The sequence below is a fragment of the Balaenoptera acutorostrata genome, chromosome 3 (genome assembly GCF_949987535.1).
Source record: "Balaenoptera acutorostrata chromosome 3, mBalAcu1.1, whole genome shotgun sequence".
Lineage (NCBI taxonomy): Eukaryota > Metazoa > Chordata > Mammalia > Artiodactyla > Balaenopteridae > Balaenoptera > Balaenoptera acutorostrata.
Window position 1 is genome coordinate 96,261,207 of NC_080066.1, and position 17,358 is coordinate 96,278,564.

At 41.6% G+C, this 17,358-nt stretch overlaps 1 protein-coding gene across 2 annotated transcripts in view; it reads right to left on the reverse strand.

Annotated features, from left to right (window-relative positions):
* Positions 1–7,901, reverse strand: part of RAD51 (RAD51 recombinase) — a 36,606-nt gene extending 28,705 nt beyond the window's left edge. The window contains exons 1-2 of one of the 2 annotated variants that reach the window (XM_057543549.1): positions 7,630–7,901; positions 3,883–4,034 (exon numbers count right to left, since the gene is read on the reverse strand). In XM_057543549.1, the coding sequence (XP_057399532.1) occupies positions 3,883–3,969 (87 nt within the window). In that variant the 5' untranslated portion in view covers positions 3,970–4,034; positions 7,630–7,901. The remainder of the gene's footprint in view (positions 1–3,882; positions 4,035–7,629) is intronic. The other variant, XM_007180402.3, reaches the window with a different exon arrangement.
* Between the last annotated feature and the right edge of the window lie 9,457 nt (positions 7,902–17,358).

Genomic DNA, 17,358 nt, shown 5'->3' on the forward strand with positions numbered 1-17,358 from the left:
ATGGATAAATTTAAGCTTCAGTTCCCTCATCTGTCTAATGTGGTTATTTGTCCTACCTACTTCACAGAGCTCTTTTTAACTGTGATATTATATGCAAAAGCTTTGAAAAGTATGACCTAAAATGTGAGGCATTTAATAACAAATTATCAACCTATTCATTATCAAAACCAGTGGGGTTTTTTTGAATTTTATTTATTTTTATACAGCAGGTTCTTATTAGTTATCTATTTTATACATATTAGTGTATATATGTCCATCCCAATCTCCCAATTCATCCCACCACCACCACCACCACTTTCCCCCCTTGGTGTCCATGTTTGTTCTCTACACCTGTATGACAGTCTCTAGGATCCATCCATGTCTCTACAAATGACCCAATTTCGTTCCTTTTTATGGCTGAGTAATATTCCATTGTATATATGTACCATATCTTCTTTTTCTTTTTTTTAAATTAAAAAAAAATTCTTTTAATTTTATCTTTGACTGCATTGGGTCTTCGTTGCTGTGCGTGGGCTTTTCTCTGGTTGCAGCGAGCGGGGGCTACTCTTCGTTGTGGTGCGTAGGCTCCTCATTGCGGTGGCTTCTTTTGTTGTGGAGTACAGGCTCTAGGCATGTGGGCTTCAGTAGTTGTGGCACACGGGCTCAGCAGTTGTGGCACACGGGCTCAGTTGCTCCATGGCATGTGGGATCTTCCCGGACCAGGGCTCGAATCCGTGTCCCCTGCATTGGCAGGCAGATTCCTAACCACTGTGCCACCAGGGAAGTCCCCACATCTTCTTTATCCATTCATCTGTCGATGGGCATTTAGGTTGCTTCCATGACCTGACTATTGTAAATAGTGCTGCAATGAACTTTGGGGTGCATGTGTCTTTTTGAATTATGGTTTTCTCTGGGTTTATGCTCAGTAGTGGGATTGCTGGGTCCTATGGTAATTCTATTCTTACTTTTTTAAGGAACCTCCATACTGTTCTCCATAGTGGCTGTATCAATTTACATTCCCATCAACAGTGCAAGAGGCTTCCCTTTTCTCCACACCCTCTCCAGCATTTGTTGTTTGTAGATTTTCTGATGATGCCTATTCTAACCAGTGCGAGGTGATACCGCATTGTAGTTTTGATTTGCATTTTTCTAATAATTAGTGATGTTGAGCAGCTTTTCATGTGCTTGGCCATCTGTATGTCTTCTTTGGAGAAATGTCTATTTAGGTCTTCTGCCCATTTTTGGATTGGGTTGTTTGTTTTTTTTTAATATTGAGCTGCATGAGCTGTTTATATATTTTGGAGATTAATCCTTTGTCCGTTGATTCGTTTGCAAATATTTTCTCCCATTTTGAGGGGTGTCTTTTCGTCTTGTTTGTAGCTTCCTTTGCTTTGCAAAAGCTTTTAAGTTTCATTAGGTCCCAATTGTTTATTTTTGTTTTTACTTCTATTACTCTAGGAGGTGGATCAAAAAAGATCTTGCTGTTATTTATGTCAAAGAGTGTTCTTCCTATGTTTTCCTCTAAGAGCTTTTTATAGTGTCCAGTCTTACATTTAGGTCTCTAATCCATTTTGAGTTTATTTTTGTGTATGGTGTTAGGGAGTGTTCTAATTTCATTCTTTTACATGTAGTTGTCCAGTTTTCCCAGCACCACTTATTGAAGAGGCTGTCTTTTCTCCACTGTATATCCTTGCCTCCTTTGTCATAGATTAGTTGACCACAGGTGCGTGGGTTTATCTCTGGGCTTTCTATCCTGTTCCATTGATCTATATTTCTGTTTTTGTGCCAGTACCATATTGTCTTGATTACTGTAGCTTTGTAGTATAGTCTGAAGTCAGGGAGTCTGATTTCTCCAGCTCCATTTTTTTCCCTCAAGACTGCTTTGGCTATTCGGGGTCTTTTGTGTCTCCATACAAATTTTAAGATTTTTTGTTCTAGTTCTGTAAAAAATGCCACTGGTAATTTGATAGGGATTGCATTGAATCTGTAGATTACTTTGGGTAGTAGAGTCATTTTCACAATATTGATTCTTCCAATCAAAGAACATGATATGTCTCTCCATCTGTTTGTGTCATCTTTGATTTCTTTCATCAGTGTCTTTCTGAGTAGAGGTCTTTTTACCTCCTTAGGTAGGTTTATTCCTAGGTATTTTATTCTTTTTGTTGCAATGGTGAATGGGAGTGTTTCCTTAATTTCTCTTTCTGATCTTTCATTGTTAGTGTATAGGAATGCAAGAGATTTCTGTGCATAACTTTTGTATCCTGCAACTTTACCAAATTCATTGATTAGCTCTAGTAGTTTTCTGGTGGCATCTTTAGGATTCTCTATGTACAGTATCATTTCATCTGCAAACAGTGAGTTTTACTTCTTCTTTTCCAATTTGTCTTCCTTTTATTTCTTTTTCTTCTCTGACTGCCGTGGCTAGGACTTCCAAAAGTTGAATAATAGTGGCAAGAGTGGACATCCTTGTCTTGTTCCTGATCTTAGAGGAAATGGTTTCAGTTTTTCACCATTGAGAATGATGTTTGCTGTGGGTTTGTCTTATATGGCCTTTATTTGTTGAGGTAGGTTCCCTCTATGCCCACTTTCTGGAGAGCAAAACCAGTAGTTTTAAACTAGCACTATGTATATTAAAATAGACTCTTGTCATGAATTGGATTAAACCTGTAACTCTAAACCTTTTATGACTAGGATTCTAAATGAACTTTGAGACCCTGGGCCCTAAAAGCCCACTTTAAACATTTCCCAAAGTTTTCCACATCAAGCACACATAAAAAAATATGTTTTACACTAAGCTGGGGTAAACAGCTAAGACTGCCCCAGAGCTAAGGTGAGCATATCTTAGCATAACCTTTTTGTAGCACAATAACTGGAAAGCTCTGTTTTAACAACTGATATTAAAGATGGAGAAAACAACTTTTGGTCAGGGATTTATATACCACTGCTCAAAAACAAACCACCCAAAGGTACTTCTTTCTCCCTATATACAAAGTCAGCTTTGATTTTATTAGCCACCAAAACCATGACTTCTAGGACAGCATGAACTAGTAGGGGGATGTGTATGCATTTGGGGGTCAGGGAAGGTTTGGGAGAGTGGAGAGAATAGTACCTGCCCATAGAAACCGGTCTGTTATTAATATTTAAGCAAAAAGCAATACACATGTGTGGGTATAAGGATGCTCACTGAAACCGAAAGTTATGACTCTGAATTTTCCAATGTTTATCACAAACCGGTTTAAGTAACTTCCAGAGAGTGGAAGCTTAGGGGCCAACGGGAGGAATATGCATAAAGAGACAGAAGAATGAAGGATTTCTCAGCATTTTCTCCTGCTTCTTTCAGCCCAAGTCAACTGCACTCACTCTGGGGCCTCTGTACAATGCACAGAAACAGTGCAAGGCCCCAGCTCTGGTGCTTGATGTTCTTGTGCAGAGTCTTGAACTCTTACAACGTAACCCCAAGCCCTTCTCTCTGCCTATGACAGCTGTCTTCCTAGTAACCTCAGCACAGATCGAGGTCAGTGGAGAGACATTGTTCCTCTCCCCTTCCTGCATAGCTGGCCCAGGCCATTGTAATTCCCTGGACAATAATTTCATACTTAGTACAAACAGCAGAGACTCTACCATGGGATCGTAGGGCTTCTTAGTTTCTGACATCCAGCTCTAAGAAAGAAAAATGATAATGTAGTAGAAGAATTATTGACAAAAAAAGAGATCTGGCCAGACATGTTTAGCAACTGTCTTAAGCCTTTCCACAGAATCCTTGACAACCCTCCTGAAAACTCTAATTTGGATTTTGACCTTAGGTAGTAAACCAATGGTTTATGTAAAGGTTGTGATTTCTCCCAATAGGTAGAACAATCTTGTCCAGCATTATAATTCTAAAATCAGCAACCAAGCACATACCTCTAATCGAGAAATAGGTTGTGGGCCAAAGCTCTCTTCTTCCACTGAAGTATCTGCATTTGCTTCAAGCTGCATCTGCATAGCCATTAGTTAGGGCTCAATACTGAAAAGTACAGATGGCCATCAGGAAGAACACTAGAGAAAGTACAGAGCTGCAAACACAGTTTTACAATAAATCTCTTAAAGAATTACTTGCCAGGCTTTTGGCTTAATCACTGACATACCCATGGCAGGAAAAATAAAAAAAATCTCTCACCAGCCTTCCCTTCCACCTAGATAGTTGTATCAGAAAGACTTTAGGAGGAGCCAGGAATATCTTGCTTCTTAAAGTAGAACAGCTTGGACTCCCCTGGTGGTGCAGTGGTTAAGAAACCGCCTGCCAATGCAGGGGACACGGGTTCCATCCCTGGTCCAGGAACATCCCACATGCCATGAAGCAACTAAGCCTGTCACCACAACTACCGTAGCCCGGGTGCCCTGGAGCCTGCGCGCCGCAACTACTGAAGGCCACACACCTAGAGCCCGTGCTCCGCAACAAGAGAAGCCCGCGCTCTGCAACAAGAGAAGCCCGCGTGCAGCAACGAAGACCCAACGCAGCCAAAAAATAAAATTAAAAAAAAAAAAAAAGATGAACAGCTTAACTAGATCAACTATATCCCTCTGTTCCCCTGATTCATATTTCTTAAGGATAGGGGCCAAGTCTCATTTATTTGTATACACCTCATGATACATTATAAATCTTAGGTAAATCTTAGGTGTTTGGTAAATATTTAGCAAGTGAATGCAGACTTTCCAGGACTCTACTTAAAAAAAAAAAAAAAAATCGATGAAAGGTTAAACTGTTTCAGTTCCATCGTTCCCTTCCAGAAAGCAGGGTTTTGGGGTGGTGGGACAGGAGTGAAATAAAGGTACAGAATAATTGCCATAAGCCTCCATTCCTGATAGAGAAACAATGGACTGAGATGAGAGAAGTATCCCCACCTTAGGCAAGGACGGCTTGTAGTCACACAGTTTGCTTCTAATAGAAGTGTATGAAATTTAAAGATCACCATTTTTTGGGGGGGGGCTGTGCAGCATGTGGGATCTTAGTTCCCCAACGAGGGATCGAACCCGCACTCCCTGCATTAAAAGTGCGAGTCTTAACCACTGGACCACGAGGGAAGTCCCATAAAGATCACCATTTTAATCAACTCCAGACCTCACTGAATGCACAAATGAATAAATAACATGGAATTACCTTGCTCAGTTTGAAATATTCCATATAAATATAAGGCCTATACCAAAAGTCAGATTATTTTGATAGAGTTAAGACTGCTCAGGTTGAAAAGAATGAAGAACAAAAAGATTTCTATTATGAGGTATTAGTAAAAGCAAACAAGTCTTGATGGCCACAAGAATAAATATACTTAAATCACACCAAAACAATCTGGACAATTTAACAAGCAAGATAAATTTAACTCAAAAGACAACAGATAAGGGCTTCTCTGGAGGCGCAATGGTTAAGAATCTGCCTGCCAATGCAGGGGACACGGGTTCAAGCCCTGGTCCGGGAAGATCCCACACTCCACAGAGCAACAAAGCACGTGTGCCACAACTACTGAAGCCTGCGCACTTAGAGCCCGTGTTCCGCAACGAGAAGCCAAAACAGTGAGAAGCCCACACACTACAATGAAGAGTAGCCCCCGCTCGCTACAACTAGAGAAAGGCTGGGCGCGGCAACAAAGACCCAACGCAGCCAAAAATAAATAAATAAAATTAAAAAAAGAAAAAAGAAATCTCCATTCTTAGAGACTTGACAGAAGATAACCATTTGTTCTTGATTGGTTCAGGTGTAGCTCTTAGATAGCACGTTTAGCATAATGTGAGTTTATGATAATTCCAAATATCAGAATCACCTGAAGGCAACTTAAATTTAAGTGTCTTCCTTCATAATTTATGAAAAAGATGGCTTGAACTGTATTCATATAGCAATAACCAAAAAGCAAAAGACTGAAAAACTAGACTGTATTTAAATTTAGAACTTCTATTCATCAAAAGACACCATTGTGAGAATGAAGTCAAATGACAGTGAGGGGAGAAAACATTTACCACAAATATAACTGGTAACCAGAATATATAAAGAATTCCTTCAAATCAGCAAGACAGACAGACAACCCAATAGAAAAATAGGCAAGAGATCTGAACAAGCACTGCACAACAGAAGATACCAAATGGCTAATAAACATATCAACAAATGCTCAACTTCATTAATGATCAGGAAAATTAAAATTAAAACCACAGGGCTTCCCTGGTGGCGCAGTGGTTGAGAATCTGCCTGCTAATGCAGGGGACACGGGTTCGAGCCCTGGTCTGGGAAGATCCCACATGACGCGGAGCAACTAAGCCCGTGAGCCACAACTACTGAGCCTGCGCGTCTGGAGCCTGTGCTCCGCAACGAGAGGCCGCGACAGTGAGAGGCCCGCGCACTGCGATGAAGAGTGGCCTCCCGCTTGCCGCAACTGGAGAAAGCCCTCGCACAGAAACGAAGACCCAACACAGCCAAATATAAATAAATAAATTAATAAATTAAAAAAAAAAAAGAAAAAGAAAAAAAAATTAAAACCACAAGGTAACAAAATTTAAAAGATTGACAATACTAAGTATTAGCAAACGTGTGGAACAACTAAACACTCGTTCACTGCTGGTTTGAGTGTAAATTGGACAACTTTAGAAAACTAGTATTAAATATGAAAGGTGAAGATAGGCAAATGCTATGACCCAGGAATTTCACTACTCTGTATTATTAACCCACTGAAAAGCATACACGTGTGCACCAAAATGTATGCAGGAATATTCTCAGCAGCCTTTCTCATACAAGTTAAAACTAGAAACAATCCCGATATCTGCCACAGGTATAATGAATAAGGAATACAACATAGGAACAAGAAAGAACTGCTAAATGCAAAGACATTTACAAACCTGCAGACAAAATGTTGAGCAAAGGCAGACACAAAAATATATAGTCTTCCTTTATACAAAATTCAAAAACGGGCAAAATTAGACAATGGTGTTAGTAGTCAACACTGTGGTTACCTCTGGGGAGAAGGGAGAGTATTAGAGAAGGGGGCACAAGCAGCAGCTGGGCTGCTGACAGCATTCTATTTCTTGACCTGAGTGGTGATTACACAGATATATTCATTTTGTAATGGTTCATGGAGCTGTAAACACTTTTATCTGTGCATTTTTCTATTTGTATATTACACTTCACTTCAGAAGTTTAAGAAAAAACAAATCTCAGTAGAAATCATTCCCTAGGCATCGCTTGAACGGTCTTCCGCATTAAAAAACGCAAATACCTTACTGGCAACTGGAGGTGGGTACTTTGTAAGCCAAACTTTGTGTAATGGAAAGGGCACTGACCAGAAATCCGGAAACCCTGGCTCTGGCTTAAGAGCTGCGACTTTTAAGTCACTACACCTCTCTGGATCTTGGGCTTCCTCGCCCACACCCATAAAGTGGATGTTGCAAGTGAAGGCCAGTAAGGTTCCTCCCAGCTCTAGAATGCGCTTCTATTTTCGCCACAATGAGCTCCGAGGGTCAGACGAGCCCGGGCACAACCCTGCTCCGCCCCGCCCCGTCATATCCGAGTTTTTCACTTGGCATGGAGGGGCCCCTAAGCCCGCTGAGGGAGCTGGGGCCCAAGTCTGGGTCTGGGTACAGGTCCGGTTTACGCGGTGGGAAGGGGCCGGGTCTGCGCCTCACACTCACCTCCGCCTGCAGCGTAACTCGCCCCGGCGGGCTGCACGCTCCGACTACAGTCCGCCGGACCCGCGCGCGGCCGACCCCGGACGGACTGCAGACCCCCTTTCCTGCGCCCCACTTCTCTATGCCCTTGCTCCGGCCTTCTGCACGTAACCCAGGCGAGTTTCAGCTCCTAACTGCGCTCCTGGAGGGCGTCTCAACTGTCTTCAGGCCTCGGTCTCAGGCGGCAGCGTCCACTCCATCTGCCGCTTTCGGAAATCCCGCCAAATCCTATTGGGCAGGGTCACGCCTGCGTCAACGTAACGTCTCCCCGCCCTTCTCGGGTCCGCCTCCCCGCCCCTTCGGCTACTCGTGAGGCCGAGATAGGCCGAAAGAACTTGACTTCGCAGGATGTTTTGGGTTCCCCCTCTTGTTTTTCTCCCTTAGGACTAATTCAAAATTTGGAAGTTACGTCCTTTTTCCCTTTACCAGATCGGGGACTACAACTCCCAAGAGGTAGTGGGCCGGCCCGAGACTACATCTCCCAGTATGCACCGCGGGAGGGCGACGCAGCTTTAGTTCCTCACCACCTGTAGGGAATAGCTAGGCTTTTCGGAACTCTTGATTTGTTTCTTAAGCATCTAAAGTAGGATATTTGGCCCTTCAGGTTGCTTTGAATCTCCAACTCAGTCAAATTCTGGAGCCAGGGGCTTTCTAGGCCCTTGTAGGTGGTGGAGCTGAGGACGCTCGAGTAGATGGATGAAACTGGAACATACAGCTAATGGAGGAGAGGAAGAAAGGACTGAAATATTAGTAAAGCTGTGGTACTTCACTGGAGATTTGCGGGACTCCAGAGGAAGGAGACATTGATTTTGAGAATGTAAATCTTATCGTGGTTAAAAGTTGATTTCGGTTTTAAAGGTTGGGTAGGGTTTCCTGGGCGAAGAAGAGGAGATGGAAAACAGTATAAGCGGGTAGAGCAGCATGGGTATGGAAATTAACAGTGTGGTCAAGGAATACTGTTGTCTGATGAGGCAGGAGAAGTGTCGTAACAGGTGCTGAGACTGTTAAATTTCGTTTATTTCAGGCTATGAAGAGGCTTAAGACCATTATAGAGCTTTAGCCTTTATTCTTTAGGTAATGGGGAAATTACTGAAAGTTTTTAACCTGATGAGTCATGTGCTTAGACCTGTTTTTTGTTACCCACCACTTTATATTTGTGGAGTGCTTTAAAATTCGTAAAGTTTGGGGCTTCCCTGGTGGCGCAGTGGTTGAGAATCTGCCTGCTAATGCAGGGGACACGGGTTCGAGCCCTAGTCTGGGAGGATCCCACATGCCGCGGAGCAGCTGGGCCCGTGAGCCACAACTACTGAGCCTGCGCGTCTGGAGCCTGTGCCCCGCAACGGGAGGGGCCGCGATAGTGAAAGGCCCGTGCACCGCGATGAAGAGCTGTCCCCGCACCGCGATGAAGAGTGGCCCCCACTTGCCGCAACTAGAGAAAGCGCTCGCACGAACCGAAGACCCAACACAGCCAAAAATAAATAAATAAATAAATAAAGTAGCTATTAAAAAAAAAATTCATAAAGTTTTTATTTAATCCTCACACTGTTACCTTGTGGCATTGAAGGATAGATTTCAGGAGAGTGAGAGTAAAGACTACAGAAACTGTTAGGAAGCTCTTGCAATATTTCAGGCAAGAGAGGAAGGCCTGAGCTAGAGCAGTGACAGAAAAGATTCAGGAAGCATTCTGGAGGTAGAATCAACCTAACTTAGTGGTTATAGATGATACCTGGGGATAATAGTGAACTGCCTTCCATACCAGAGATACGCACCTTCACCTCCTATTCTTCACATACTTTCCTCCTGAGAGCACCTGCAAACCCACAGCCCCTCTTGGCTGAGTGAAGATACATGACTTTGACCTTTCATTAAAATGGAATTCCTTTGGCTGTGTGGATGTCAAACCAGAGAAACCCCATCTGCAGAAAGATTAAGAAGTTGAGAGACTAAGAAAGTGGGAGAGAGTCATACAGAAAGAAACAGTTTTGAATTCTGACTGCTTTCCAGATCTTTCCAATTTCTCAGGGGCCCAGCAGCATTTAATGCTCTTGAGGTCCGTGAGATACCCCTATGTTCCAATGATCTTCCATTTTTTTCTGCTTAAACAAATACGTCTTTTCCTCCAAGACAACCCACTAAGAAGTCAGAAATGAGACAAAATAGATTTCTTGATAACAGTTAAATTAGCAATCCATGAGAATATTTATAAATGTGTAATTGAAAAGTTTTGAATATATCCTAAGTTACAATGTAAGTGACCTATCTGAAATCTCAAGGAGGCACCTTCTAATAAGACCAAAACTTAATCAGCAGAAATTTGATAATTCGTCTCAAGAAAAAGTGATCTCATCAGTATAGTCACCCTGGAGTATAGAAAGGGAAATCCAGAAAGGGAAACCCCATGTCACATCCAAGTGATCTATTTGAGTAGTGCAAGGACAATTCAATATTAGGAAGTCAGTTTATAATTGGCTATATTAATAGGTCAAGGAGAAAAAACAAATGGTTAATTTCATCATTTTGGAAAAGCATCTGTCAGGGAGGAAGAAATTTTCCTCTACCCTCCTAAGTTCTTCTGCCTGATCTAAGAATTAAATTGATGTAAGACAAAATCAAACAAAATTTTAATAACATATATACCTGGGAGTGACCCAGGAAACCTGAGTTACTCCTCAAAACAGCAGGAACCCTCACCTTAAATACTGTCTTTAGTAAGGACAAAAGAGGATGTTGGGGGTAGTGGTTTAGGACTTCAGAAGAGAGGAAGGCAATTCACAAGCAGATGGAAAAGCAAACGTTTGGCAAATAAATGTTTGGCCATGCAGAGACAATGGAACACAGGGTGGACTTGTTTTAGGCAATTAGGGGGAAGGTCAAAGTTATTTCCTGACCTTGATTGGGCCTTGATTGTTTTCAACTCGAAATAACCCACAAACCAAAGAGACATTTTGGTGTGCCAAGTTTTGCTCCCCTACATATCCAATAAAATTCAACATAAATTCCTGATTAAGGGGAAAAAACGGTAAAAAGGAATTAGATATTTGCTTAACATCATCAGTAATATATAGATACAGATATCCCAGACAAGCTGCCATCATCTCTTTGCTAATGAAATGTTAGAAACACTTTCATTAAAATCAAGAACAGGGCTTCCCTGGTGGCGCAGTGGTTGAGAATCTGCCTGCCAATGCAGGGGACACGGGTTCGAGCCCTGGTCTGGGAAGATCCCATCATGCCGCGGAGCAACTAGGCCCGTGAGCCACAATTACTGAGCCTGAGCGTCTGGAGCCTGTGCTCCGCAACAAGAGAGGCCATGATAATGAGAAGCCCGCGCACCGCGATGAAGAGTGGCCCCCACTCGCCGCAACTAGAGAAAGCCCTCGCACAGAAATGAAGACCCAACACAGCCATAAATAAATAAATAAATAAAAAATCAAGAACAAAATTATCTATTGCCACTATTACTTACTATTGTGCAAAAAGTGCTACTAAGTGCTATAACAAAAGAATGAAATAATAAAAGATAAAAAACAAATAATAAAAGATGCAAATCTTGGAAAAGATTTACAGATATGATTATATACCTGGATAGTTTAAGGGACAATAAGTACATTAGTGTAGCTAATTACAAAATATAAAAAGATCAGAGCTTTATTAAGTGCTAACAATAACTAGATAATGTAATAGAAAAAAGATCCCATTCAAAGTAGCAACAAAACCCATAAATGTCTACGAATAAACTTTAAGAAATATTCAGGACCTGCATGGAGAGATCTCTAAAACTATGTTTGCAGAAGAGCTCAATGTTATAAAGTTGAAAATTCTCCAAAATCAGTGAATTCCTAATAGAAATCCCAATGGGATTTGTGGCAATCGCTGTCGGTTGCCTACCCAACAGACACTGCCCTCCTTTATGGCTAAGAGAAACTAGTATGTGGAAGGATGCTCTCTAGTAAGATTTTTGGATGACTTTGTCTTCATCTGCATTCTTTTGTGTATGGTTTGAACTTTTTGTACAAATTTGTTTTGATTTTATGATGATAGTTTTTTTTAATTCTTTTTTTTAATGTATTTATTTTATTTTATTTTTGGATGTACTGGGTCCTTGTTGCTGTGCGTGGGCTTTCTCTAGTTGTGGCAAGCGGGGTCTACTCTTCGTTGTGGTGCATGGGCTTCTCACTGAGGTGGCTTCTCTTGTTGCGGAGCACTGGCTCTAGGCACGCGGGCTTCAGGAGTTGTGGCTCACGGGCTCTAGAGCACAGGCTCAGTGGTTGTGGCGCACGGGCTTAGTTGCTCCGCGGCATGTGGGATCTTCCCGGACCAGGGCTCGAACCTGTGTCCCCTGCATTGGCAGGCGGATTCTTAACCACTGCGCCACCAGGGAAGCCCTATGATGATAGTTTTAAATTGTAACAAAAATATAAAATGTCTCAGGATAAACTTAATGAGAAAAGTATACATCAAAGGAAACTTTAAGATATTAAAGAAAGGCCTTCCTTGGTGGCTCAGTGGTTAAGAATCTGCCTGCCAATGCAGGGGACACAGGTTCGAGCCCTGGCCGGGGAAGATCCCACATGCCGCGGAGCAACTAAGCCCGTGCGCCACAACTACTGAGCCCGCGTGCCACAACTACTGAAGCCTGCACACCTAGAGCCTGTGCTCCGCAACAAGAGAAGCCGCTGCAAGGCGAAGGCTGCGCACTGCAACGAAGAGTAGCCCCTGCTCGCCTCAACCAGAGAAAGCCTGTGCACAGCAACAAAGACCCAATGCAGCCAAAAATAAATTTTAAAAAAAAGATATTAAAGAACGACACAAAACAGAAAAGCATACTATCTGCTTGTAATGGAAGACTCAACATCTTTTTAAAAAAATTTAATTAATTAATTAATTAATTATTTGGCTGCACTGGGTCTTCGTTGCTGTGCGCAGGCTTTCTCTAGTTGTGGTGAGTGGGGGCTACTCTTGGTTGCGGTGCACGGGCTTCTCATTGCAGTGGCTTCTCGTTGCAGAGCACAGGCTCTAGGCACGCGGGCTTCAGTAGTTGTGGCACGCAGGCTCAGTAGTTGTGGCTCGTGGACTCTAGAGCGCAGGCTCAGTAGTTGTGGCACACAGGCTTAGTTGTTCCGCGGCATGTGGGATCTTCCCAGAGCAGGGCTCGAACCTGTGTTCCCTGCATTGGCAGGGGGATTCTTAATCACTGAGCCACCAGGGAAGTCCAAGACTCAACATCTTAAAGGTAGCAGTCCTCCATTAGTTGATCTTTAAATTTAATACAACATGATCTCAGTAAAAATACCAACAAGGTTTTTATTTTGGAACTGAACAAGCTAGTTCTCACGTTTATATGGTAAAATAAGCAAGGAGAGCCATGAAAATCCTGAAATAAAAGGGCCTGAACTGACCAGCTATTAAAACAAATTATAAAACTACAATAATTAAAATGTACTTGTGCTAAAAAGGTAGGTCAATGGCACAGCCTAGTTATCCCAGTGTCATAGTTTCCTATCACTGCTAGTAACAAATTACCATAAATCTAGTGGCTTAAAACAACAAAGATGTATTATCTTACAATTCTGGAAGTCAGAAATCCTAAATTCTGAGTTTCACTGAGCTAAAATCAAGGTGTTGGCAGAATTGTGTTCCTTCTGGAGGTCCTAGGAGAGAGTCTATTTCCTTGCTTTTTCCAGTTTTTAGAGGCATCTGCATTCTTTGCCTTGAGGCTCCTTCCTCCATCTTCAAAGCCAACAATCACTTTGACCTTGGCTTCCCTCATCACATCTCCTTCTCTGACTCTGACATCCTGACTTCCTCTTATAAGGATCCTTGTGATTACACTGGGCCCACCCAGCTAATCCAGGATACTCTCCCCATGTCAAGATCCTTCAAAACATCTGCAAAGTCCCTACTGCCATGTGAGGTAACATTCACAGGTTTCAGGAATTAGGATGTGGACATCTTGGGACTTCCCTCATGGTCCAGTTGTTACGATTCCGTACTCCCAATGCAGTGGGCCCGGGTTCAATCCCTGGACAGGGAACTAGATCCCACATGCCACAACTAAAAGATCTCGCATGCCACAACGAAGATCCTGTGCAGCCAAATAAATAAATAATTTTTTTTTTTAAAGGATGTGGACATCTTTGGGGGGCTGTTGTTCTGCCTACCATGCTCAGTTATAGATACGAATACACAGAGAAATTTAGTATATGATAAAAGAGGAATTTTGAATCAGAGGGAAAAAATATAGAGGGTTTATTAAATGGTGTTGGGATAACCACATAGCCATCTGAAAAAATTAATTTTGATCCTTATCTCATACTTTATGTTAGGATAAATTTCTAAATGAATCAAAGATATAAAGTGTCAAACCATAAAAGTTCTAAGAGAAACCATGGGCCTTACAAAAGCTATAAAGGAAAATATTGAAACATTTGACTATTGTCGATGGAAAATTAATCAATATTCAGTCTAAGAAAGAAACAGAAAATTTTATTTGAGCTAACCTGAAGATTATAACCCAGGAGACAGTCTTTCAGAAGCTCTGAGGACTGTTCCAAAGAAGTAACGGGGGAGGCCAGTATGTATGTGATTTTAACAAAGGGGTATGTGCAAACAAGCACACATCTTGGTAGAAGGTTACTGCTATTTGAAAGGAATGGATATCTTAGTTAATGGTGTTAATGCTTTTCTAAGTATGGGAAGATGCAAGAAACTGGGTTCATAAAATTTTCTCCTGAAAATATCTATCTGAGGGCCAGTTCTGCCAGTTTTCCCAGAGCAGGAAATGCCTCATCCTGCTCTTCGCCCTGAATTCCTTTCTCGGGTGTACTGTAGGTCAGTGACTGCACTGCTAACGACTGGAATCTTATAGAACTGGATGGTGGCCAACATTCTTGTTTTCTTTTTTTTCTTTTTTTTTTTTTTTAGAAATTCACATTCTTTTTATTTATTTATTTATTTATTTATGACTGTGTTGAGTCTTCGTTTCTGTGCGAGGGCTTTCTCTAGTTGCGGCAAGTGGGGACCACTCTTCATCGCAGTGCGCAGGCCTCTCACCATCGCAGCCTCTCTTGTTGCGGAGCACAGGCTCCAGACGCGCAGGCTCAGTAATTGTGGCTCACGGGCCCAGTTGCTCCGCGGCATGTGGGATCCTCCCAGACCAGGGCTCGAACCCGTGTCCCCTGCATCGGCAGGCAGACTCTCAACCACTGCGCCACCAGGGAAGCCCTTGTTTTCTTTTTTTAAATATTTATTTATTCATTTATTTACTTTTTGGCTGCGTCGGTTCTTAGCTGTGGTACACAAGATCTTTCATTGTGGAGCGTGGGCCCTTCATTGTAGTACACAGGCTTCTCTCTAGTTGTGGCCTGCGGGCTCCAGAGAGCGTGTGGGCTCTGTAGTTGCAGCACTTGGGCTCTCTAGTTGTGGTGCACGGGCTTAGTTGCCCTGCGGCATGTGGGATCTTAGTTCCCCAACCAGGGCTCCAACTGGCATACCCTGCATTGCAAGACAGATTCTTAACCATTGGACCACCAGGGAAGTCCCTGGCCACCATTCTTTATCTTACAAAACCCTCCCTTTGTGTCTTAATTTTGACCAAGGATGGGAGGCATTTCATGACCAATTTGTCCCACAGCGCTAGGAATACTCATTCTCAGGTCAGGCAAGGATTTCATTAATAGGCCACTCATTGTGCTATTACTGGACTCAGCCCTATTAACCGTAGCCCAAAGCCTCTGGACCGCCTGTCTTACTAGTCTGTTATGGTCCAGGAAATGGCTTCTTCCCATATCTAGAGTTAACACTATTACAATCATTGCTCTTATAGACCTATATATTTGGTCAATCATTTCAAGTTCCCTAGTCATTATTATTATTATTATTATTATTATTTTTTTTTTTAGTCATTATTATTTTACTGAAGGCTTAGTCACACATTTGGTAGTGCAAAAAACAATAACCTTGTAAAATAGGCAGAATACAAGTAATATAGCTAGCAACATTAATAAAGTAAGTAAATATTTAAGCTAAGAATTTCCATTAGTATCTCCCAGTATCTTCCCAGGTCATCTGACCCAGTCTGTTCTGGACCAATCTCTATTCATTAAGTTCACCAAAGATGTCTACACATACAATGTGGGTAGTGGTTCATCATGATCCCTTACAGGATTGGGAAAGGAATGATTTCTTCTAAGGATTATATGGCTGGTGCCAGAAGAAGAAAAATTGATCTTTATGGTTAAGCAGGTATTTCTGCTGTTGGGGAGGTCTGGTTAATACATAATGCAGATGCACAATGCACACTGGAGGGGAAGGAGGAGGCCCGAAAGGGCAGAGAAAAATTTTATGTTTAAATTTTTGTCTTGCCTTAAAATACGAATTTTATTTCATCACTATATATCTTTAAATTTCTAAATGGCAAAACCCATCATAAAGTCAAATAAACCAACAAACTGGGGGGAAATTTGGCAACCTATATCACAAAGAGTTCTTTTATATTTGAAGACATTCTACAAGTCAATGAGAAAGATAACTCAGAAAAGTGGGCAAAGATTATCAACAGTACCCAGAAAAGGACATAAAAATTTCTCTAAAGCATATATAAAGAAGCTCAACCTCATACATAATGAGAGAAATATAAATTAAAACCATACTGAGATACCACCAAAAAGTTTGGAATGCACTGTATTAGCAAGTTTGTGGCACTCATTGCTAGTAGGATTGATTTGACTACTTTAAAGGGCAATTTGGTGACATCTATTAAGGTTACAAATGCAACTAGACTTTGACCCAACAGCTCCATTTCTAGGAAAATATCCTGCAGATAAACTTACACACACGCAAAGTTTCAGCATAGTTTGCCGTAGCAAAAGGTGATAAACAACCTACATGTTTATCAAGAGAGATATCGTACATCCATCCAGTGGATTATGATTTAATAAAAAGGAAAAATATGGGTTGGAAGCTCTTTATGTATTGATCTGAACCTATCAAGATATGTCATTAAGTGAAAAAGGCAAAGTGAAGGACAGTGTGTATTGCTGTGCTATTTGTGTAAAAAGAAGGAGAGAAGAAATATATATTTACATACTCATTCCTACTTGCATACATGTTTGCTTTTGTATTCAAGATAGCTTTGAAACAATGGACAAGAATCTGATAACATTAGTTGTCTCCAAGAAGGGAAACTGGGTGTCTGGGGGCAGACTAAAAGAGACATGTTTACTTTCCTTTCAGTACTTTTTGAATTTTGGGCCATATGAATGTATTACCCACTCAAAAACTAAAAATAATACAGATTTAAGTCTGATTTTAAAAAATGAACACAATACAATTTTTCATTTTGGAAAAATTTTAAAGGATGGGGATACATTACCAGCAAGAATTTGGCATAGTCTAGGGAGGAAAGAAACAAAATTTGGCATCAGAAGTAGTTGCAGGAAGATATACTTCCTTATGGAATAAAAGCGATTCATCAGGCTTCCCTAAAGCCTGGATGAAACCTCTCTCAGAACTATACTACCTCTAGTTAGTTGGCCACCAAGCAAACCTCTTTTCATTTGCAATTTTTCATTTTGAAAAAATTAAAGCCTGGGAAGGGACTTCCCTGGTGGTCCAGTGTTTAAGACTCCAAGCTCCCAATGCAGGGGGCATGGGTTCAATCCCTGGTTGGAGAACTAGGTTCTTGCATGCAGC